The following is a 25,959-nucleotide window of genomic DNA, read 5'->3' as shown; positions in this document are numbered from 1 at the left end:
GCCCAATATTACTAACACCTACAGTTTTTAAAGATAAGTTGGTAATCTAGAGTTTTATATTATTTAGTTGTAATTGAAAGTACTTAAAAATGCTGAGTGGGTCATATAATATAAGCCAAACAGAATATCTGTGTAAATCATCTGTAACTTTGCTAGTCTTTCATCAGTCCTGTAAGGGAATTCCTAAATTACACCTGTGCCCTAAGCCAGGTGTAAAATCAGAAGAAGGTGATTGTAGTGGGAGACTCGCTGTAGGAGATTCCGATAAGGTCACATCACATTCTAGGAGTTATTGCTGAGTAGAAGTCACCCATGTAATACATATGCCATGTCATGAAGGGGCAAAATAGTCATGTGTGTATACTTTTGATTGCTTGCAGAGTCACAGAGGGGCATGCTAATTAATGTAGAGTGTGAGCATTGATTCAGTACAAGGCCTTGACCTCCCTCTGGACCTCTGTCTCACCTCTGGGCCTGCTCTAAGGAAATAGTTTCATTATTTGGGGCCCCTGGCATGCTGTTTGCCCTTGGCATGTTTCTTGAGGAATGCTTGTTGTAAAGGAGGAGTCAGTGAGAAGGCACTGCTGTGACCTTTAAAGAGACACCATAATACCATGGAATTATAACACTGTAATACCATGGGACATGTATACAGTCAGAAGATGAAGATGTGTAATTTTATGGTAGCCTGCCTTTGTATACTAACAATAAAGTATGCATATTGTTTAATATGGCATAAAATGAAGTAGAGCCTTGGCAGTGATCCTGTAAATTGATTAATGTAGATGACCTGTGCATAATAGAGCCATCTACATTGATCAGATTAACCAAATATTTACTCTTCATTTAGTTTAGTGCTGTGTTGATGGCCAGCACCTAATTTAATATCAATTAACACATTGTTTTCTAGTTAAGATTGCAGTTTATATTATATAATGAACATCTGGTGGCTCAGAAAGTAAAGAATCTGCTTATAATGCAGGAGACCTGGGTTCAAGCCTTGGGTCAGGAAGATCCTCTGGAGTAGGAAATGGCAACCCACTCCAGTATTCTTGCCTGGAGAATTCCATGGACAGAGGAACCTGGTGGACTATACTGTCTATGGGGTTGCATAGAATTGGAGACAACTGAGCAAGTAAGACTTTCACTTTAACATTATATAATAATAACAATTGTAAAGATAGATTATTTCATCTGATTAAAAATTGTTTGAAATATATGAAGAGAAAATGATTTCTTTAAAAATCCCTATGACATTAGAGACTTGTGTTATTCCATATTTTCTTCTGGGAAATGAGTATAGCATAAAATTTTTGTTTTTTTGAAATTTATTTCAGTTTGATAGAACTAAAAGCTGAATTTGAACAAACTAAGTGAATTTTACAACTTTTATATCCATCAAATAACACCAGAAATCATGTGGGAATCATATAAGCCAATACACATTATGTGACTGCTGATAACTAACATTTTGGGTGAAAGTACAGCATAGGTCTACCCAAGTACCATTAAGTCCTTTGATGCTTTGCTAACCATATTCGCAGAGCAGTGTTCTGGGAGTTGGGCTGATACTGAAACATGCTCCATAGACATCGGCAAACACTATTTGAACATCTTAGTTGGAATGCTTGCGCCAATGCTGCTTCTGAACTTTGGGTGTTCCGGCTCTCATGGGGTTGCAGGGGAGGCCTGTGTCCTTTGAGTCCAGCCCATCACTGTCAAATTCCTTTGTTCTCTTGGCTGTGTAGTGTGGATGATCCTTCTTCAGATTTCTAAGGATTCTTTGCTGCCAGCTTTTTTCCCCTCTAACATGTACCTCTTGGTCTGAGAAAATGTGAATCTTTCTGCTTTAAATCTTGGGAAATAGTGCTCTAAAGAAAGAGTATAGACAACTGTTATTTATGGTTTCAACTCTTGGGAGGAAACAGAGCCATGTGCTTTATGTCTTTCTTGTTTAATTGCTAAGAGTCATTCAGAATTCATGAGTTGACTTAATTTTTCTTGGGCGAAAGTACTAAGAAAAGATTCAAGTCTGCAAAATGCTGCCAATTCAACTCTTAAATTATGCATTTTACGTGTAAACATTGCAAATTGTAAGATATTTTAAATGAATTTTTAATTCAGTTATTTAGCATTAAAGTTTAAATTCTTGCCTAGAGTTTCAAACATGGAAATACACTCTAAAAGAAAGTATTTCATTAAAAAAATAATAAAATAGAAAAAATTAATTATTTAAATTTTGAAACACATTCATTGCCTTCCTTCTTTACTCTTTTGAAGAAATTTTCATTTGTATTCAGTATGTTAAATAGGAATCTTGAGACACAATCACAAAGCAACATTTTGTTTTCCAAGAGTCTGTTTAAATTTATTCAAGATCCACTTTTTCTAGATGAAAATTTAAGCAGGTTACACATTTTTTTTTGATTACTCTGAGTTTAAAAATAAAGCAAGAAAATCTCAATTTATATACAAATATCTATGTGTAGTTCTCAGAATGCTAGTGATCCACCCAGTAGTCCAGAGGTCAGCCTCCAGCTTCCTTCTGCTGGAAGTCTCATTAGACAGCCCTTTCAGACAGAATCTAAGGCAACCCTGCACCAGCTCTTACGTGCGTTCACTTCTCATCCACTCAGATGTGCTTTGCCGTGACAGATTCAGGGAAAGTAGGCCCTTTTGCTGGCTAGAAGTGGAATGGAACTGACTGCATACCACACCTCTCCACAGAGTTTCTTTACTGACATTCACACCTCAGCAGTTTATTCTCTATGTAGTCCTAAAAGTTGCATTGCCAGTTTTCAGCCATCTTTGTGCAAATCCTTCAGTATAGTCAGTCTTAAAATTTGTTTTGATATCTTGTGTCGTATATCTGACATTTAGGGTGTTGGATGACTTGCCAAATTCTGTCATAGAGAATTCTGATAGTTCAGGAACATAGCAGACTATTTACGTTAAGTTCTGTGTATGTGAGACTGACAGGAGAGCGGATACATTAATGTTTACAAATAAATTGAGTTTTTAATTGCTCAGTTTTGGTCTTCTTGGTAAAGAAGTGCCCCATCACCTTAATCATACTACAAGTAATAATATCATTTGCTTTTGGAGATATGCTCTGGGGAAGAGTTTGAAATGGTAGAAAATATACTCCATCAAAAGTCAGAAGAAATAGGTCCTAGTTTTAAGACCTTTGGCAGGACTGTCTCTTTGGATCACATAGTATTTTCATGTGCAAATTGACTTACTGAGTTTTTATTGTGGGCTTACTGTATTGGAGTTATTCATGTACCTCACAGTATTCTAATGAAATTATCTTAATTACACTGATCAAAATATGATTACAAGTTGAATATATTCAAAATGAAAGAACACTGCTTTACAAGACCCTGATCTTTCCATAAGTTGTTAGGAAAGGCTTTTCTGTTAGAAGATAACACTTGAGTTAATAGGAAGAATGAGTTCAGTTCAGTCGCTCAGTTGTGTCCGACTCTTTGCGAACCAAGAACTGCAGCACGCCAGGCCTCCCTGTCTATCAGCAACTCCCGGAGTTCACACAAACCTATGTCTATTGAGTCGGTGATACCATCCAACCATCTCATCCTCTGTTGTCCCCTTCTCCTCCTGCCCTCAATCTTTCCCAGCATCAGGGTCTTTTCAGATGAGTCAGCTCTTCACATCAGGTGGCCAAAGTATTGGAGTTTCAGCTTCAAAATCAGTCCTACCAGTGAACACCCAGGACTGATCTCCTTTAGAATGGACTGATTGGATCTCTTCGCAGTCCAAGGGACTCTCAAGAGTCTTCTCCAACACCACAGTTCAAAAGCATCAATTCTTCGGCGCTCAGCTTTCTTCACAGTCCAACTCTCACATCCATACATGACTACTGGAAAAACCATAGCCTTGACTAGACGGACCTTTGTTGGCAAAGTAATGTCTCTGCTTTTTAATACGCTCTCCAGGTTGGTCATAACTTTCCTTCCAAGGAGTTAAGTGTCTTTTAATTTCATGGCTGCAATCACCATCTGCAGTGATTTTGGAGTCCAGAAAAATAAAGTCTGCCACTGTTGCCCTGTTTCCCCATCTATTTGCCTTAAAGTGGTGGGACCAGATGCCATGATCTTAGTTTTCTGAATGTTGAGCTTTAAGCCAACTTTTTCACTCTCCACTTTCACTTTCATCAAGAGGCCCTTTAGTTTTCTTCACTTTCTGCCATAAGGGTGGTGTCATCTGCATATCTGAGGTTATTGATATTTCTCCTGGCAATCTTGATTCCACCTTGTGCTTCCTCCAGCCCAGCGTTTCTCATGATGTACTCTGCATATAAGTTAAATAAGCAGGGTGACAATATACAGCCTTGATGTACTCCTTTTCCTATTTGGAACCAGTCTGTTGTTCCTTGTCCAGTTCTAACTGTTGCTTCCTGACCTGCACATAGGTTTCTCAAGGGGCAGGTCAGGTGGTCTGGTATGTCCATCTCTTTCAGAATTTTCCACATTTTATTGTGATCCACATAGTCAAAGGCTTTGGCATAGTCACTAAAGCAGAAATAGATGTTTTTTCTGGAACTCTCTTACTTTTCTGATGATCCAGTGGGTGTTGGCAATTTAATCTCTGGTTCCTCTGCCTTTTCTAAAACCAGCTTGAACATCTGAAAGTTCACTGTTCACATATTGCTGAAGCCTAGCTTGGGGAATTTTAAGCATTACTTTACTCGCATATGAGATGAGTGCAATTTTGTGGTAGTTTGAGCATTCCTTGGCATTGCCTTTCTTTGAGATTGGAATGAAAACTGACCTTTTCCAGTCCTGTGGCCAGTTCTGAGTTTTCCAAATTTGCTGACACGAGTAGGAGGTTATTAAGTAAAGCATTGGGTGTGGAGCAGAGCAAATCAGAGGAAAGGCAGAAGACAGGGCAAAGGCTCTGACTGAAGAAGTCAAGAGAAATTTAATTGGTAAAATGGATCAGATTTGATCATGGGTTGGGTTTGGGTGATGGTAAGAGAGTAGAAAGAATCAATGAAGATGTATAAATTTCTGACTTGTCCAACTTGATTGCTAGTTGAGCCCTTTGCTAGAACAGGGAACTCTAGAAAGGAGCCAGATAGGTATATAGGGGATGCAGGCATGGGGGTGAAGATCAAGAATTTGATCTTGGACAAGTTGACTTGAGGTACCTTTGAGATAGCTACTTGGAGATATGAGAAGTATTCAGATATGGAAAGAAAACCAGAAGTAAATTGTATCACCAAAGCTACAGGAAAACTGTGTTTCAAGGAGAGGGAAATGGTCATCAGTGTTAGATGCTCCTGAGAGTCCAAGAATGAATTAAAGAGTTTTGGAGCCATCAGGAGATCTCTGGGAAACCTAGGGAGAACTGTTGTTAAGAAGTCATGTTGGCCAGAGTGGATTAAAGACTGAATGGTAGAAGAGTCTGGAGAGAGTGGGTATAGGCCGCTCTTTGAAACAGATTGTGGTGAGGTATCAGAGAGAGGGCAGTCCCTGGAGGAAACCATGGGCTGGAGGGAGGGAGGAATTTTGCACTAAGTGGAAATACTTGAGTATGCTTAAATGCTGTCAGAAAGTCTTAAGTGTGGAGAGGGGAGGTTGAGGTTACACAAGACGGGACAGTCTGTGATAAGGTTACTAAGAGGGCCAGGAGGATGGAATATAAAAAATATGCCCAGATGAGGGGGTGGGGTTCACCTTAGATGAGCTTCTTTAAGAGGAGAGAGGAAAAAGAGGACTAGGCAGATCGAAGCTGACTTGTAGGTTTGGAAGCAGATGAGGGAGTTTTCATCTGATGACTTTATGCAAAAATCCATACTAATTTAAAATTTTGTGATTCTGTAATAGAGTAGTAATAATAAACATTTATGGACTGATCTCTATGTGCTATGTGGTGGTTAATTAGTTAAGTGTGGTAGTTAAGTATACATTCTCTGTAGATAAAGTGTTTGGATTTGAATCCAAGGCTTACCACTTTCTATGTGACCCTGAACTATGTGACCTAGAACTGGTTGTTATTCTCTCTGGGCCTCAATATCTTATATATGAGCTATGAAATACATAAGATCTCCAGGGATCAAACCCAGGTCTCCCACATTGCAGGATTCTTTACCAGCTGAGCTACCTGGGAAGCCATAAAATACTTCATAGTATTAAATGAGAGAGAGAGTGTTTGTATGTGTATGCACATGTATATGTTTATATATCCAGTTCCAGTTCAGTCGCCTAGTCATGTCCGACTAGACATGTCATGACCCCATGAACCTCAGCACGCCAGGCCTCCCTGTCCATCACCAAATCCCAGAGTTCACCCAAATCCATGTCCATTGAGTCAGTGATGCCATCCAACCATCTCATCCTCTGTTGTCCCCTTCTCCTCCTGCCCTCAATCTTTGCCAGCATCAGGATCTTTTCAAATGAATCAGCCCTTCACATCAGGTGGCCAAAGTATTGGAGTTTCAGCTTCAACATCAGTCCTTCCAAAGAATATTTAGGACTGATTCCCTTTAGGATGGACTGGTTGGATCTCCTTGCAGTCTAAGGGACTCTCAAGAGTCTTTTCCAACACCACAGTTCAAAAGCATCAATTCTTCGGCGCTCAGCTTTCTTTATAGTCCAACTCTCATATCCATACATGACTACTGGAAAAACCATAGCCTTGACTAGATGGACGTTTGTTGGCAAAGTAATATCTCTGCTTTTTAGTATGCTGTCCAGGTTGGTCATAACTTTCCTTCCAAGGAGTAAGCATCTTTTAATTTCATGGTTGAAATGACCATCTGCAGTGATTTTGGAGCCCCCACAAAATAAAGTCAGCCACTGTTTCCCCATCTGTTTGCCATGAAATGATGGGACCAGATGCCATGATCTTAGTTTTCTGAATGTTGAGTTTTAAGCCAACTTTTTCACTCTCCCCTTTCACTTTCATCAAGAGTTCTTCTTTAAAAAAGTTCTTTAAAAGAGTTCTTCTTTTTTTAAAGTTTCATCTTTAGTTCTTCTTCACTTTAGTTAGTGCTTAATTGAATAGTCATTGGAAGGACTGATGCTGAAGCTGAAGCTCCAGTACTTTGGCCACCTGATGCAAAGAGCTAACTCATTAGAGAAGACACTGATACTGGGAACAATTGAGGTCAGGAGTAGAAGGGGGCCATAGAAGATGAGATGGTTGGATGACATCACTGATTCAATGGATATGGGTTTGAACAAACTCTGGGAGATAGTGAAGGACAGGAAAACCTGGCGTGCTGCAGTCCATGGGGGTCAAAAAGAGTTGGACACAAATTAGTGACTGAGTAACAGCAATGTAGACTTGCTGTGTGTGTTGTCAGCTAAAGTAGTGACTGAGGGAGTGGTCACCATCCGCCATCAGCATCAGGCGCCGCCTTCATTACACTCTTCTGAAGATGAAAATATTAGCCTTATTTTACAAATAAGTGGTGTAATCAGAGAATAAGTGACTTATTTGAGGCCCCACAGCAGAGCAGATAAAAGAGTCAGATTTCAAACTAGGCCTTATCCAACTTCAAACGTATGCTTTTACGAGTTTTGAAAGCAGTTTATCTAGAATATTTCTTCTGCAGTTATCTCAGTGCCTGAGATTATAGTTAACCTTAAGTAAAAAAGAGAAGTATACAGCATTGTAATTCAACTGTACTTCAGAAAAAAATAAATAAGTTAAAAAACGCGAGGTAAATGAAGTCAGTCTTGCACAGCTTTTGCTACCCCGGAGTCTGCCCTCTGCCAGCAGACCTGCTCCTACTTCTCATCCCTGACCCCGGTCCTGCGAATCTCCTCTTCCTTTACTGGAATCCTGCCATATTTTGGTAGTTTTCCCACCTACATCTCTATATTTCATTCTTTACCTTTCACTGCCCCCCTTTTTTCTTTTTAAAATTTGAGTCAAAGATGGTGTAATTTCAATCACTAATCACTAATTCAGCTTGAAATTAGTGATTTGGGGGTGGAGAGTATACGTTATCCTGTACAGTAAAAGGGGATGGGGCGCATCCCCTGTGCTTCTTTGGAGTAACATCTCAAGAATGAAGCGATGGAGGTTTTGTGCCAGTTTGGTGTCCACGGTTACTTTTTAAATTTTATTTATCTATTGAGTTTTGGCTCTGCTGGGTCTTCACTGCTGCACGGGCTGTGGTGCGTGGAGGCTGCTCTGGTCGTGGTGTGTGGGCTCCTCATGGTGGTGGCTTCTCTTGTGGAGAGTGGGCTTTGGGCCTGCGGGCTCAGCAGCTGCAGCTCTCAGGCTCTGGAGCACACTCTCAGTGGTTGTAGCGCGTGAGCTCTGCTGCTCTGTGGCAGGAGGGGTCTTCCTGGACTAGGGACTGAACTTGTGTCTTCTGTATTGGCAAACCGATTCTTAGCCACTGAGCCACCAGGGAAGCACCCACATTTACTTAAAAAAAAAAATCTCCGCTACATTTATAATAATCTTTGGAACAAATGCCCTCCCTTCACCTGTTTCTACCCAGGAGGTGGCTTTTTCCTGCCAGTGCCTGTTCTGTGATCAAATAACCTTCGCTGTTTGCCTCTTAGGTTCTTTCAACTTTCCTTTTTAAAATTGAGAGACTTTCCCTAATGTTATTTAACTTAAAAGACTTTTCCTGATGTTATCAAGTACTTTATATTCTACCACAGATGGCTTATTTTATGAAACATTTTATCCTGCAAGTTTAACTCCCCAGAGTTTCATCAGACTATATATGAAGAACAGGAAGTTTTATAGAAGAAAGGTGCTATGAACATTTTTTTTTAATACTAATTGTAATCATAACAATATGTTATTTTGTTACTTTTTTGGGAGAATTGAGATAATATCACTTCAAAATAAAACAGTTTGAGATACTGCCATGGACTTAATGTATTTTTCATAGTTAGAATAACTTCTTTGTTGGATTCCTCTGACTTAACCTCCTGTAATTCGCATACTGTTCTATAGTCCCAGAGGGCGGGCATTCTTTTCAGAAGAGATAACAGTTGATTTTGACTTGCCAGGAGTTAGCTCTGGTAAGTTACTGTTTTCTTTTTTTGAATTTTAATAACGATACTGGGGTATAATTTATACTACAAAGAACTCACCCATTGTAAATATAAAATTACGTTGATTTTAGTAGATTTGTAGGATCACACAGCCGTCAGAATAAATCAGTTTTAGTTGTCCGTTGCCCTGGAAAGTTCCACTGAACCTATTTGCCTCAGTCTCTTTTCCTTTCTCTCTAGTCCCATGCAGCCAAGCCACTGATTTGCCTCTTCTCGCTGTAGATTTGCCTTTTCTGGACTTTTCGTATTAGTGGAATAATGCAGTATATCGGAGAAGGCAATGGCACCCCACTCCAGTACTCTTGCCTGGAAAATCCCGTGGACTGAGGAGCCTGGTAGGCTGCAGTCCATGGGGTCGCTGAGAGTCAGACACGACTGAGCGACTTCACTTTCACTTTTCACTTTCATGCATTGGAGAAGGAAATGGCAACCCACTCCAGTGTTCTTGCCTGGAGAATCCCAGGGACGGGGGAGCCTGGTGGGCTGCCGTCTTTGGGGTCGCACAGAGTCGGACACGTCTGAAGCGACTTAGCAGCAGCAGCAGCAGCAGTATGTATTAAGAGTTGGACATGACTCAGCGACTGAACTGAACTGAGGCTTTTGAATCTGGGGTCCTTTTACTTAGCAAAATGGTTTTGAGAGGCTCATCCATGTTGTAACATGTATCAGTAGCTTGTTGCTTTTTATTTATGCATAGTATTTCATTGTATGGATATATCACATTTTGTTTATTCATCAGCTAATGGATATTTATATTTTTTCCATTCACAAGTATGAGATCAGTAATGCTGTTATAAGCATTCGTAGTCTTTGCATGGACATATATTTTCATTTTACTTGCGTAGATTCCTAGGAATGAAATTTCTGGGTTGTATGGTAAGTTTACTCCATGTCTATGTTAAATGGTTTTAAGGAACTGAAACTATTTTCTGAAGTTATTGTACCATTTTACATTCCCACCAGCAGTAAATGGGGAGGAGTCCAGGGGAGGAGTCCAGTTTCTCTACACTCTCATCAGCGCTTCATATTGTCTGGATTATAGCCATTCCAGTGGCTGTGTGATGGTACCTCATTACGGTTTCGACTTGCAATTTCCTAGCGAGTAATAATGCTGAGCATCTTTCCGTGTGCTTACTAATTACCTTTGTTAAAATATTTACTCCGACTTTGCCCATTTTAATATTAGGTTGTTTGTCTTCTTATTATTGAGTTGTAATAGTTCTTTATATATTCTATATACAAACCCTTTATCAGATATGTAATTTACAGATATTTTTCCCACTCTATACTTTGATTTTTTTATCTTCTTAATTAAGTCTTTTGAAGTACAAACTGTTTAAAAATTTTAATGAAGTCTAGTTTATTGTTTTCTTTTACAATTTATGGTCCTGGTGACACATCTAAGACCTCTTTGACTAACCCAAGGCCACAGAGATTTTCTCCTATATTTGTGTCTAGAAGTTTTATAGCTTTAATGCTTACATTCAGGTTTATGATATATTTTTTGAATTGATTTTTGTGTATGTGGTGAGGTAAGGTCTGAGTTAAACTTTTTGCATATTAATATTGAACTGTTTCAGTATGATTTGTTGAAAAGACTATTTTTCCCTCATTTAATTGTCTTCTGCCTCTGTTGAAAGCGTTCGATCATAAATACAGGGTTTACTTCAGAACTGTCAATCCTGTGCCATTTGTCTGGGGCTCTGTTCTGATGCCAGTACTGCACCGTCTTGATTGCCATGGCCAATTTATAGAAAATTTTGAAATCAGATAGTGTAACTTCTCCAAATTTGTTCTTTTTCGGTATTCTTTTGGCTGTTCTAGTTCTTTGCCTTTTCATGTGTTTTATAATTAGTATCTACAGGAAGTCTGCTTCAATTTTTATTGTTTTTACTCTCTATATGTAGACCAGTTAGGGTAGGATTGGTGTCTTAACAATACTGAATCTTCCAACTCATGAGGGTTGCATATCTGCCCTTTTATTTAGTCTTTTTTTTATTTCTTTCATTGCATTTTATAGTTTTTAGGGTATAGATCCTGGACATATTTTGTTGAATTTACAGTGTTCTATTGTGCAATGATGCTTTAAAATGTTTTCAGTCTATGTCTCATCCCTCATCACCATTAAAACTTTGCTCAAATGCTTTTGGTTAATTTCTCCGAGTTTGTATTCGAATCTGACAAATATAAGATAGTGTCTTATAAAATAAATAAGTACCCTCTAAAATTTTTTATTTATAGTCTCTAAGAGGTAAAGGGGTAAACAGTTTTTATTACTTTGACTTAGTGAATGGTCAGTAGATGTTTAATAAGTACTGTCATGTCAGTCTGTCTACGTTACTGACAATATAAAACACGAACTTTCTCTGAAGGGATTTGGTCTATCACATGACCTCCTGTCCTTCTTCTCTAGGTGTTGCAGCTTCCCTGGAAGTCTCTGAGAGCCCTGGGAGTGTTCAAGTTGCCCGGGGTCAGACAGCAGTCCTGCCCTGCACTTTCACCACCAGCGCCGCCCTCATTAACCTCAATGTCATTTGGATGGTCATTCCTCTCTCCAATGCAAACCAGCCTGAGCAGGTACTTCTGTTCCATCCTGTGCTGCCACTGAAATTTTAATCTTTTTATAAGAGGTGGGTAGGAAAGTGTTTTGAATACATATTTGATTTCTAGAATAAGGTGATACTTTCAGTATGCCTGTGCTGTTTTAAGTCCTGTTCCTACATTATTAGCCAACTATCAAAAGAAGCTATCCTCTTTCTGAAAGACTAAAAAAAGTTAACACATGTCAGGAGGATCCTTCTGAGGAATATGTAGGAATCTGGAATCTTATCAGAAGACATTGTTGATAGGAAATACTGAGACAGTAAAAGAAAGATATATTTTGACACGAAGGGACTAGCACTGACATAGGTGGATAATAGTATTAAGGAAGTAACTTTAGATAGTATTAATAGTACTTGATTTATTTGGTTAATTGCAGAAGTATTTTAAAATAAGGCCAGGCACACTAGTCATCTTCCAGGAAGTTCAAATAGAAGCTACTACCTCATAAGCTATATCAGTTATAGGTAAAAGACCCCATTACATATGATACCCACTACAGAAAATAATGTTCAGAAAATTAGTGAATTGTGACCATGACTATACCTTTCCTTCCCAAAGTTAACTTATTTCTGTTATGAAGTTTCTCTGCTTCAATAGGATTTTTACTGCCTAAAAATATTTGATAAGCCAGGTTTTCTGATAGGAAATTTAAATAGATGTGTTTAACAGTAACTTCTTCTAGTTCTTTAGTCCATGGGCCTTTCATAATTAGACTGAGATCATTTTGTTCAACCTCATCATTTGAGGAGTCAGTGATAAAGGCAAGGGAAGACTTGACTACACTCAAATATTTACAGGTAGAGAGAGCTTGGATAAAACCAGGTACCTCACTGTCAGCCCAAAGAGCTTTCTGCAACTTCATTCTGAGTCCTCTCTCATGAATAGTTGACTTTAATAAATAAATTGATATAAGAAAAGCAGTCATGGATTGTAACTCTTCTTCCCTTTTTTGACATTCATTTATACTCAGTCTATAACTTGATCTTATCATTTTGTGACCTAGTAAGCATGAGACTGTCAGTGCTAGTTTAACTTTTTATTGTGCAATTAATTTTTTGAACTGGTAAAAATATTTATGGACCAATAGTAAGGTATCATAAAATGCACTTTATATATTCTGATGAGTTAGGTAAGGATACAGTGTTGTTCCACTTTGGTATGTAGGAATTTAAAACCCCTGGATACTTACAGATAGGTGCTGTAGTAAAACGTTGGTGACAACTCTAAGATTAGAAATAAAATTTTGCAATGTTTGGTATAGTCTGCTCTTTACTGTATAGTTACTGTTATGTGTCTAAAAGGAGATGCATTGGCCAGATGATTTCTTTTGCTTTCCTTTGCAGGTCATTCTCTATCAAGGTGGACAGATGTTTGACGGTGCCCCCCGGTTCCATGGGCGGGTAGGATTTACAGGCACCATGCCAGCCACCAATGTCTCCATCTTCATTAACAACACTCAGCTGTCAGATACAGGCACCTACCAGTGTTTGGTTAACAACCTTCCAGATAGAGGTGGCAGGAATATTGGGGTCACTGGTCTCACAGTTTTAGGTGAGTGACAGGACATGTTCCAGGTACTTTGGCTTTACTTACAAATTTACTCCCAAGCACATTACTTCTGCCATTTCTTCTGCACACTCTGACTGCTGTGTCTTTTTCCTGTCCTCTCTCTTTGTAGCCACATCTGGACTCTGCTTCTCTGTGCTTCTTCATATAGTTTCTGCACCCATTACTCCATTTCAGGTGGTTCTCAAAAGCTTACTTCTTAAATGACTTTTCCTGAAGGTGGAGAAAGGCAGTAAAAAATACCATCAAAAGTAGCCCCTCACTTTTCCTAAGCTTTTATGTGTGTGCCCAGTCACTTTAGTCATGTCCGACTCTTTGCGACCCTGTGGACTGTGGCACCAGGCTCCTCTACCCATGGGATTCTTCAGGCAAGGATACTGGAGTTGGTTACCATGCCCTCCTCCATTTGATATTCCCAACCCAGGGATTGAACCCGTGTCTCCTGAATCTCCTGCATTGGCAGGCGGGTTCTTTACCATTAGTGCTACCTGGGAAGCCCAAGCTTTTATAGAATAAGACATTGTTGGATGCAAATTAAATCATGAATGTTTGATAATGTGTAGGGAGCAGGGAGCTTCGCACACATGAGAATAAATTTGCTACCACTTGCTGTTTATGTGATGCTAAATAGGCCCACGACTCTTCTAAGCTTCAACTCTTGTTCTGGCAGAATTTTGATAATACCTCCCTTTGCTTTCAAAAATATCATTGTTTGAATGATAAATTATATGATCAACTCAGTCTTAATACTGAGACCAAATAGATTTAGAGCCTTTTCCAAGGTTATGTGGGCTTCCCTAGTGACTCAGTCAGTAAGGAATCTGCCTGCAATGCAGGAGACCCAGGTTTGATCCTTGGGTCGGGAAGATCCCCTGGAGAAGGACATGGCTACTCACTCCAGTATTCTTGTTTGGTAAATCCCATGAACAGAGGAGCCCAAACATCACTGAATTGCTCAATTAAAAACTGGTTAAGATGGTAAATTTTTGTTATATTTTACCATAATTAAACTTTTTTAGTTGATGAAAGAGCCCATTTGTAAAGAAGATATTTCAAGGAACAATACCCACTTACCCTGCCAGCTACTCTTGGCTAAAAGCACCTTAACATTGGTCTTAACTCTAGTTAAGAACACAGTTAACTCTACTAACGAAACCAGACACACTAACTTTATACCAACTTCTGTTCTATAGTAGGGGGAGTCACAGTGAGGTTCAAGTATATCTGCTACTTGATAGTAACACATGGACATTTTATTATCATTAAGAAAGACAAGGACACAAAGGATGTGAAACACAAACTTTTCCAAGAAAGAACACTAAAGGAAGAAGGTGGTAGTTTATAGTAAAAAAAGCAAGCAAATAAAAATATAAACTAAGCCCATGGCTTGGACTCTCATATTAGGTATTGTGTGCAGTAGAGTTTAAATATAAGTGGGTGATGCACTTGTAATGCTAGTGACTTTTCAATAAATGTGTTCAACCCTGAAAAAAATGAATGAATGCGTAGAAAATGAATGCTCTATACAGAGGAACCAGGAGAGAAAATGGGTGGGGGGAGAGAAAACACTGAAAGGGTACAGGTAGAAAGACTGAAAAATCTCAGGGGATCTTAACTGCTGTAATGGATAAACCAACCTCAATTTACTGACTTAGCACTGCCACTGTGACGCTACGAGAGGAAACCCAAAATAATTACTTGAAGATGACCTGAATCATGTGGGAAGCTCATTATCTACACTATATGTGTGAATATCAAAATAATGTTAAATCCCAACAGTATTCTGTATTTAGTACATGAGTGTTTTAAAGTCTGTGTAAGTTTAATATATTTGAGCAAATGATAGTTTGAAGACTGTGAGAACAAGGCACGGGAGCTATAGCATTTTCTCGTCTGAAGAAGGAAAACGACAAGAACCGCCAACCCTGGTATCCCTGAGTAACTCAGCCGTGGAAGGGAAAAGGGGGAGCATGTGCCAGGGAATCCCGGAGTAAATGGGTATTTGTGGTAGAAGTGGCTACATTGAGCTCACTTGGGGAGACAGAAGTGCTTAGAGAAGGTGGATGCTCCGGACTGTCCTTGAAATATCTTCTTTACAAATGGGTTCTTTCATCAACTAAAAAAGTTTAATTGTGGTAAAATATAACAAAAATTTACCATCTTAGCCAGTTTTTTATTGAGCAATTCAGTGATGTTTGGACTAATCTCCACAACTTTCTTCAACTTGCAAAGATAAAACTCTGCCCATTAAATGACATTTTTCCGTCCCCTCAGCTGCTGGAAATCACTGTTCTGTTTTCTTTTTCTGTGAATTTCAGTACCCTAGGGACCACATATCGGAGAAGGCAATGACACCCCACTCCAGTACTCTTGCCTGGAAAATCCCATGGATGGAGGAGCCTGGTAGACTGCAGTCCATGGGGTTGCTAGAGTCAGACACGACTGAGCGACTTCACTTCCACTTTTCACTTTCCTGCATTGGAGAAGGAAATGGCAACCCACTCCAGTGTTCTTGCCTGGAGAATCCCAGGGACGGGGGAGCCTGGTGGGCTGCCGTCTATGGGGTCACACACAGTCGGACACGACTGAAGTGACTTAGCAGCAGCAGCAGGGACCACATATAAGTTGAGTCATACATTATTTGTCTTTTTATAACTGAATTTTTTCACTTAACATTCTCTAGCTTCATCCATGTTGTAGCTTGTGTCAGAATTTCCTTACTTATCAAGGCTAAATATTCCATTGTATGCCCATACTATATTTCGTTCATCCATCCATCTATAGACACTTGGGTTATTTCCACCTTTTAGCTATTGTGAATAATGCCGCTGTGAACTTGTGTGAATTCAGTAATTCTTTTAAAAGCAATACGTTGACAGAAGGATTTTAAAAATCATTTGAGTACAGATCTTTGGAGGAAAAAAACAGTGAAACTAAAACCATAGGGTATCTTGAAAATATAATCAGACGCTGTTGCCTTTTTTACATATTTGCTCCCTGCCAGCCGAAGTTTTCGGCCCTGCACTCGTGACCAAGTCCTGTGAATAGTACAGTGTTCACTGGCTTTGCTCATGAGGTGGTCTTCTGATATGTGTTCCCCAACAGTGCTATCTGAGGTTCCAGTGTGCTGAATGTTGATGTCTCTGCTGTCATCCTCTGGCTTATGGTAAATGTATCGTCTGTTACTTACTCTTCCTGTTACAGTTCCCCCTTCTGCCCCACACTGCCAAATCCAAGGGTCACAGGATATCGGCAGCGATGTCATCCTGCTCTGTAGCTCAGAGGAAGGCATTCCTCGACCAACTTACCTTTGGGAGAAGTTAGACAATACCCTCAAACTACCTCCAACAGCCACTCAGGGTATGTATGGTGTTGCTTTGTTTATTTAATTCATTATCATGGAAAAATTTCAATTCTCAGGTGATTCACAAAGTAATTAACTTTAATAGATTTTGAAAAAGAACACACTGTATTTGTAACTGCTGAAAAGCTATCAGGATTGTTTTGTGTTTTCAGCTTTAAAGATTATAAAAATATTTTCTTTCATCTTCTCATTGCTGACTTTATGAAATGTATCTTATCCAGTGGTAACTATATATGGAAATTCTGTTTCTTTGTAGCGAAGATTTAAAATAGCTAATTGGTAGTTTCTTTGAATTGCTAACTGTAAAATAATCCTTGAAGTTTGTAACTGAGAATTTACTTCCTACTTAAGAAATGATTGCCTATGTTAGTATGAGAAACATCCACATAGTCATGAGGGGGTTAATCATCCTTTTCAGCCTCAAGTCTAATTAGAGGAGGAAGATGGGAAAGAGAGCAGGAAAAGGCCTCAGATCATGGGAGATCCAGGAGTTGATCACAGCAGACAGGTAAAGATGGAGGAGACATGAGTATCATCAAGGGCTTTCTGCATGTAAATCCAGCTGCTTAGGTTTGATATTAAAGGGAACACCCTTGAAAACTGAGGAAAATTTATGAAATGAGGGAAATTCTAGAATTATACATATAATTTCTGTTTCAAGGAAATAAATTTTTGCTATCTTGTGTGTTACATCACCTCTAAAACAGATCATATCTCTTCTAGCATTCTCAGGGAAGATTTACAGATCTTAACTTAAGGAGCTGACAGTTAATGGAGAGGTCCCAAACAACCTTAGTTATGCTTGATAAGTTTGAATCATATTGATGGTGTATACTCGTCATGGGAAGAAAAGTCCTAAGTTCTATGGTGAAGTTGGACATTAAAGAACCAAGATCACCAGCCTCTTAAGAGCTTTTCAGTTTCCTTTAAGAATCCCCACAGAAATTATTAATGGATCTTCCTATCACTTTTTAATTAACCTATCCCAGTATTATTTTAAAAAGTTTTTTTCACCATAATAACTTCTGGGTTATTCTAATAATGATTACTGCAATGCTGTTGTTCCCTACTGATTGTTTATTGCTAGATGTTTTAACCATACTGTGAGGCTGAATAGCTTTTTTTTGTGTGTGTGTGTGGACTGATCTATTAATCTTAATGTTGTAAGTGGCATGTTTAGAATAGCTCTTGTCTTTAAATCCTGAAAACTATATTCAAGTCCTAGATTTTCCAGTAACTATTTCTACAACAGTTCACCTCTTTGGGCCTGTGTTATCCTTTTTGTGTGTGTGTTGTCTTTTTGTAAAATAAAGGGATTTAACAGTATCATCTCCAACACCTCTGTATCAGCATTAAGATTCTAATGATTTATAACATTTCTTTGAAATATTGGGCTGAGTTTGGAATTACAAATGAAAGTTTAAAAATGGTTGTATGTAACTTGTGAGTATCTGTAGAAAGAGCCTTCCATACCTACTTGTCTCTGAATAAATAGATATTAGTCAAATGTCTTGATATATTCTTTGCAACTTACATATTCTTTGGTACTTGAGCTGTGAAAGTGAACATGAATGCCAAAGATGACAGCATGTGTCTTGTAATTCCAACTCTGGATTGGTTATCAGACTTAACTTCATCTATTATAATAATCTATTATAATAATACACATTAAATGAGTCTGATTTTTAATTAAATTTACCTCTTAATATCTGCATTAATGCAGTAGACAAAATAGCATATAATCCCAAAATAACTTAGAATTCTTTTAGAAGATTTAACTTACTAATGTGTATACATTTGCTTAATATAAATTCAGTATGCATTCCTGAGAAAAGAGTAACTGACTCCAGAAGAGGGCACCCCAGAAGTCTGAGTAGTGACAGGGCATAATATTTGGGGATTAGAATTGACCATGTATAGGGGCTAGCTTGAAGGAGCTCCTTCTAGGACAAAGCTGGGACAGTGTGAACATTGAAATAATAATGTAATCCACTGAATACAGTGAGAATCCCTGAATCCCTGCTGATAGACATAAATAAATGGGGAAGAAAGAAGAGCATTTTCTTACATTAGAATGGCTACCAATGTCGGTAGAAGGAATGACAGAAAATCATCCCCAATGTCAAAATAGGAGCTGTTGTTTGATGAGAAACATGTTTACTAGTTCCAAAGTATTTTCCCACAAATAACTTACTAATCACAAAGAGTAAATAGGAACTTTATAGTAGAGAGGCCTGGTGGACACCACTGTAACCACACAAGCAGTGTTGTGACAAACTGCTGTTGGATGCCTCATGTCTTCTGGTCTGAGAAGGACACAGCATCATTGCTTCAGTGTTTCTGTCAAAACACATCACCTGAGTCCAATCACAAGGAAATATCCAGCAGGGAATGAAGACAGGCAAACTGTCCTAGACTTAAAGAGACTGAGGAGTCAGAGAACAAACTTAATGGTTGCTAGGTGGGGGCGAGAGGGGTGGGGGAAGGGATAGTTGGGGAGTTTGGGATGGACGGGTGCACACTGCTGTATGTAAGTGGGTAACCAACAAGGCCCTACTGTACAGCACAGGGAACTCTGCTCAATGTTATGTGGCAGCCTGGATGGGAGGGGAGTTTGGGGGAGAATGGGTACATGTATATGTATGGCTGAGTCCCTTTGCTGTTCCCCTGAAACTATCACATTGTTAATTGGCTATACCCCAGTACAAAATACAAAGTTAATAAAGAGACCAAAGAGTTAAAACAACTAAGTGTAATACCGAATCCTAGATTACAAACTAGACAGGGGAAGAAACAGCTATTAAAGGATGTTACTGGGCAGTTGACAAAATCTGAGTTTAAACTGCATGAGATAATACTGTTGTAGCAATAGATAATTTCTTGACTTTGATACTTGTACTGTGATTATGTAATGTCTTTGTCCTTAGGAAATACTAAGTACTTAGTGGTAAAAAGGTGTAGTGTCTTCTACTTGCTCTTACATGGTCCAGGAAGATATTTCTGTAAGTACTGAGGAAATAATAACCAAATAGGACAAAATATAAATAACTGTTAAATCCGAGTAGATGATATATGATACACAAGAATTCCTGGTAGTATTCTTTCAATTTTCTGTAAACTAAAAGTTATGCCACAATAAAAGTTACCAAAAAGTTGTTTTCGTATAGTTTATATGTGGATGCTAAAGACTGAATAAATTTAGAACCAGCATTCTTTGGAGATGCAATTTGTTTTTATACAGAAGAATTACAAAGTGGATTTAGTATTGTCCTTTTGGCATATAAATACTTTGAATTCTAAAAGGAGTGAAAACTATGTTTGATGGATATTATTTGAAGCAAAATGCATCAGTTTGGCCCTCGTTCCATTAGGCCTGTACAGTTGGCCCAGGTCCCATTGAGACAGTACATCAGCCTCTGCATCAGTGGTTCTGATCCAGGGACAGTTTCACTTGGCGATGTCTGGAGACACTTTCAGTTATCACAGCTGGGAGGAAGATGCTACTGGCAGCCAGTGGGTAGAGGCCAGGGATGCTGCTGAGCATTGTGAGGCACAGGTCAGCCTCCACAATAAAGAATTATACACCCCCAGTGTCAATAAGTGAACTGCATTAATATATTTCCAAACTTTAAACCACCCTCCTCTTTTGGAATAAATTCTATTTGTCATTATTTTAAAATAAATTACTAATATTTGGTATGCTTATATTTTAATAGAACTTTCTCATCTGTTTAATAGAACATCTCATCAAGTTTAATAAAACTTGATCATCTGTGATCATAAGTGAGAACGGCCCATATTTTTCTGTCTTCTATTATCCTTGCTTGAGTTGTAGTATCAGAGTATAGTAAACCCTCATAAATTGAGTTGGGTAGCCCTTCCTCATTTTTCCATGCTCTGAAACAGTATGGATAAGAAAACTTAGGTTATTGGATGATTTTGTAGAATTTGCTTGTCAAAGCTTTGCCTTGTTTTGTTGTTGGGTTTTTTTTTTTTTTGATAGCTCTTTGACTACTGATTTAGTTTCTCTAATGTAGTAGGTTTATTAAGATTTTCTATATCTTTATTTTTCTATAAAATGTCTCTTTTGTCTATGCTTATGCATAGTAGCATCAAGTTGTATTCTCTATGTGAAAACACAAATGTGTATGTAAGAGTGCAGGTTTTGGAGTCAAGAGAATGTGGTTTGGAATCACAGCTCCAGGAACCACTGGCTGTGTGACAGCCTTGGTCGTCTTCTGTGTAAAATGGAGACAATGATAGTAACTATCTCACAGGGTGAAATAAAGATTAAATGATAGCACATGTAAAATGTTTAGCACAACATCTGGCATGTATAAGCACTTAATAAATACTAGCATTTATATTATCATTATTATTACTCCCTCATGAATTTTAAAACTCTGCATATATGTTCCCCTTTTCATTCCTAATTCTGTTGCTCCTTTTCATCTTTATGTTTTTAATCAATCCTACCTAAACCAAACTTTTGATTTTATTTATACTTTTGTATGTTGTTGTTGTTCAGTCTCTAAGTCTTGTCTGATTCTTTGCCACCTCATGGACTGCACAGCACACCAGGCTTCCCTGTCCTTTACTCTCTCTTGGAGTTTTCTCAGATTCATGTCCATTGAGTCAATGATGCCATCCAACCATCTCATCCTCTGCCACCTGCTTCCCCTTTTGCCTTTGATCTTTCCCAGCATCAGGATCTTTTCCAATGAGTCAATTCTTCTCATTAGGTGTCCAAAATATTGGAGCTTCAGCATCAGTCCTTCCAATGAATATTCAGGGTTGATTTCCTTTAGATTTGACTGGTTTAATCTCCTTGCAGTCCAGGGGAGTCTCAAGACTCTTCTCCAGAACCACAGTTCAACAGCATCGATTCTTTGGTGCTCAGCCTTCTTTATGGTCCACCTCTCATATCTGTACATGACTACTGGAAAAACCATAGCTTTGACTATATGGACCTTTATCAGCAAACTGTTATCTCTGCTTTTTAATGCACTGTCTAGGTTTGTCATAGCTTTCCTTCCAAGGAGCAAGTGTCTTTTAATTTCATGGCTGTAGCCACCGTCCGCACTGATTTTGGAGCCTAAGAAATAAAATCTGTCATTGCTTCTACTTTTCCCCCTTCTGTTTACCATGAAATAGACTGGGTACCATGGGACTGGGTGCCATGATCTTAGTTTTTTGAATGTTGAGTTTCCCACTAGCTTTTTCACTCAAGTATAGTCTTGTATACTTATTTTTTCATTTTTGCTCTGAATTCATTTGTTAATTTAACATATGCTTGTTGGGCACCTACTAGTTTCCAGCACTCTTCTAGGTGCTAGAAACACGTCAGTGAACATAAATCCTTCCCCTTATAGAGCTTGAATTCTAATGGAGGGAGATTGAACATAATAAATCAGTAACTTGCAGAGACTGTTACAAGGTGATAAATTCACTAGGGGAAAAATAGGTGAATGTAAAATGGATTAGCTAAGGCATGAGGAGCTGAAATTTGAAAAAGATTCTTAGGGTAAGCCTCCTAGAGAAGATCATATTCTAGCAAAGATTGGAAGATGTTAAAGGAATTAGGCATGTGAATATCAGGGCTGGAGAGCATTCTGGGTAGAAGGAACAGCCAGGTGAATGAAGTCCCTGAGGCAGGAGCGTGCCCCATGCTTTAGATGAACAGCAAAGAAACCAGTTAAATAGCCAGTAACAGTTAACACAAAAGTGCATATTAAGCATAGAGAAGCAGTGAAATTTAACAACTTATAAACAACAGAGGCCCAGGCTAGGTTGAAAAAAAGAAGACATAACTGACAGATCCACAGTCCTACTGTGTAATTTTTTGCTGTTTCCCTTTTCCATCTCCATCTTAATTCAACCAACATCAACACAAAAAGGAAATAAAATTTTCTATGTCTGAAAAATTTGGCATGAAACAAAGATCAAGGCTGTTGGATACTTAATGCTGTATCATGTTTTTAAATTTTCTTTTAGAATGACAGAGTTTAACTCTCTGACATACATCACAGCAGGATCCTCTACGACCCACCTCCCAGAATATTGGAAATAAAAGCAAAAATAAACAAATGGGACCTAATTAAACTTAAAAGCTTTTGCACAACAAAGGAAACTATTAGCAAGGTGAAAAGGCAGCCTTCAGAATGGGAGAAAATAATAGCAAATGAAGCAACTGACAAACAACTAATCTCAAAAACATACAAACAACTCCTACAGCTCAACTCCAGAAAAATAAATGACCCAATCAAAAAATGGGCCAAAGAACTAAATAGACATTTCTCCAAAGAAGACATACAGATGGCTAACAAACACATGAAAAGATGCTCAACATCACTCATTATCAGAGAAATGCAAATCAAGACCACTATGAGGTACCATTTCACACCAGTCAGAATGGCTGCGATCCAAAAGTCTACAAGCAATAAATGCTGGAGAGGGTGTGGAGAAAAGGGAACTCTCTTACACTGTTGGTGGGAATGCAAACTAGTACAGCCACTATGGAGAACAGTGTGGAGATTCCTTAAAAAACTGGAAATAGAACTGCCTTATGATCCAGCAATCCCACTGCTGGGCATACACACTGAGGAAACCAGAAGGGAAAGAGACACGTGTACCCCAATGTTCATCGCAGCACTGTTTATAATAGCCAGGACATGGAGGCAACCTAGATGCCCATCAGCAGAGGAATGGATAAGAAAGCAGTGGTACATATACACAATGGAGTATTACTCAGCCATTAAAAAGAATACATTTGAATCAGTTCTAATGAGGTGGATGAAACTGGAGCCTATTATACAGAGTGAAGTAAGCCAGAAAGAAAAACACCAATACAGTATACTAACACATATATATGGAATTTAGAAAGATGGTAACAATAACCCTGTGTACGACACAGCAAAAGAGACAGTGATGTATAGAACAGTCTTATGGACTCTGTTGGAGAGGGAGAGGGTGGGAAGATTTGGGAGAATGGCATTGAAATGTATAATATCATGTATGAAACGAGTTGCCAGTCCAGGTACAATGCACGATACTGGATGCTTGGGGCTGGTGCACTGGGACGACCCAGAGGGATGGTATGGGGAGGGAGGAGGGAGGAGCGTTCAGGATGGGGAACACATGTATACCTGTGGCGGATTCATTTCGATATTTGGCAAAACTAGTACAATATTGTAAAGTTTAAAAATAAAATTAAGGAAAAAAAAGAAAACAAAAAACAAAAAAAAAGAATGACAGAGTTTAAATATTAAGTGTTTGTCATATTATCTTTGGATTTTTAAATAGGTTTTATTTTGTGTTAATATTCCCATTTTTATTGTAATATTATCTTTGGATTTTTAAATAGGTTTTATTTTGTGTTAATATTCCCATTTTTATTACTTATTATCAAACATTTGCATTTAATTGAAATAACTTTTTACATATTATTAAAATATATCAGATCAGATCAGTCGCTCAGTCGTGTCCGACTCTTTGCAACACCATGAATCGCAGCACGCCAGGCCTCCCTGTCCATCACCAACTCCCAAAGTTCACTCAGACTCACATCCATCGAGTCAGCGATGCCATCCAGCCATCTCATTCTCTGTCATCCCCTTCTCCTCCTGCCCCCAATCCCTCCCAGCATCAGAGTCTTTTCCAGTGAGTCAACTCTTCGCATGAGGTGGCCCAAGTACTGGAGTTTCAGCTTTAGCATCATTCCTTCCAAAGAAATCCCAGGGCTGATCTCCTTCAGAATGGACTGGTTGGATCTCCTTGCAGTCCAAGGGACTCTCAAGAGTCTTCTCCAACACCACAGTTCAAAAGCATCAATTTTTCGGCGCTCAGCCTTCTTCACAGTCCAACTCTCACATCCATATATGACCACAGGAAAAACCATAGCCTTGACTAGATGAACCTTTGTTGGCAAAGTAATGTCTCTGCTTTTGAATATGCTGTCTAGGTTGGACATAATTTTCCTTCCAAGGAGTAAGCGTCTTTTAATTTCATGGCTGCAGTCACCATCTGTAGTGATTTTGGAGCACAGAAAAATAAAAAGTCTGACACTGTTTCCACTGTTTCCCCATCTATTTCCCATGAAGTGGTGGGACCAGATGCCATGATCTTCATTTTCTGAAAGTTGAGCTTTAAGCCAACTTTTTCACTCTCCACTTTCACTTTCATCAAGAGGCTTTTGAGTTCCTCTTCACTTTCTGCCATAAGGGTGGTGTCATCTGCATATCTGAGGTTATTGATATTTCTCCCGGCAATCTTGATTGCAGCTTGTGCTTCCTCCAGCCCAGCATTTCTCATGATGTACTCTGCATATAAGTTAAATAAACAGGGTGACAATATACAGCCTTGACGAACTCCTTTTCCTATTTGGAACCAGTCTGTTGTTCCATGTCCAGTTCCAACTGTTGCTTCCTGACCTGCATACAGATTTCTCAAGAGGCAGGTCAGGTGGTCTGGTATTCCCATCTCTTTCAGAATTTTCCACAGTTTATTGTGATGCACACAGTCAAAGGCTTTGGCATAGTCAATAAAGCAGAAATAGATGTTTTTCTGGAACTCTCTTGCTTTTTCTATGATCCAGCGGATGTTGGCAATTTGATCTCTGGTTCCTCTGCCTTTTCTAAAATCAGCCTGAACATCAGGAAGTTCATGGTTCACATAGTGCTGAAGCCTGGCTTGGAGAATTTTGAGATATGTCATAATATATATCATATGTTGTGCAAATAATAAACCATGTATTCATTATTTTTTATGTAGAATAATTCTGAATTTTATATAAGAAATGACTCAATTATTATGGTCACTTATTATTTTAAAAATGCATAAATCATATAACATATTGAATAATCTGATTTTGTTAAGTCTGATCTCTCAACCTCAAATCCTGAGTATTAATATTTATTGGAATTTTGAGACATTTAGCATTTTCCCAATTTCTTGACTGATTTTCCTCATAAATCAGAAAAAGATATAAATTTATAAAGCCATGCCAAGAGGAAATTCCTACATAGAAGCCTTCCCAGGCACTGTGCATTATCTCACTTAGTCCTCATGGAAGCCTACAGAGGAAGAGGTGGCACATCCGTGACCACCTAGCTAGCCAGTGGCAGAACAGGTTCCACCCTGAGTCTAGAACACACACTCTCAGCCAGTTTACCATTGACTAGGTGGCAGAGAAGTGATTCTGGAACTAAGGAGAAAGGATGGAAGTGGAAATGTGCGCTTGTGTTTATTTCTCTCTAAATTCCATAGGGCTTTCTGGTTGAGGTCAGCATCTTATGTGGGATACAGTGTTGCTGTGAACTAAAACGGAGCAGTGTGATGCAGTTTGTTGCTTTCCAAATTGTAGTTCCACCCTGTTGA

The 25,959-nt window shown here is 38.7% G+C and overlaps 1 protein-coding gene across 2 annotated transcripts in view; it reads left to right on the top strand.

Annotated features, from left to right (window-relative positions):
* Positions 1–25,959, top strand: part of IGSF11 (immunoglobulin superfamily member 11) — a 140,103-nt gene that overhangs the window by 104,775 nt on the left and 9,369 nt on the right. For both annotated transcript variants that reach the window (XM_061395632.1, XM_061395613.1), the window contains exons 2-4: positions 11,464–11,627; positions 12,998–13,205; positions 16,425–16,580. In XM_061395632.1, coding sequence (XP_061251616.1) covers positions 11,464–11,627; positions 12,998–13,205; positions 16,425–16,580 — 528 coding nt within the window. The remainder of the gene's footprint in view (positions 1–11,463; positions 11,628–12,997; positions 13,206–16,424; positions 16,581–25,959) is intronic.

Source organism: Bos javanicus, chromosome 1 (genome assembly GCF_032452875.1).
Source record: "Bos javanicus breed banteng chromosome 1, ARS-OSU_banteng_1.0, whole genome shotgun sequence".
Taxonomy (NCBI): Eukaryota; Metazoa; Chordata; class Mammalia; order Artiodactyla; family Bovidae; genus Bos; species Bos javanicus.
The sequence above is the reverse complement of the archived record's forward strand: the minus strand, read 5'-3'. Positions and strand labels throughout refer to the sequence as shown.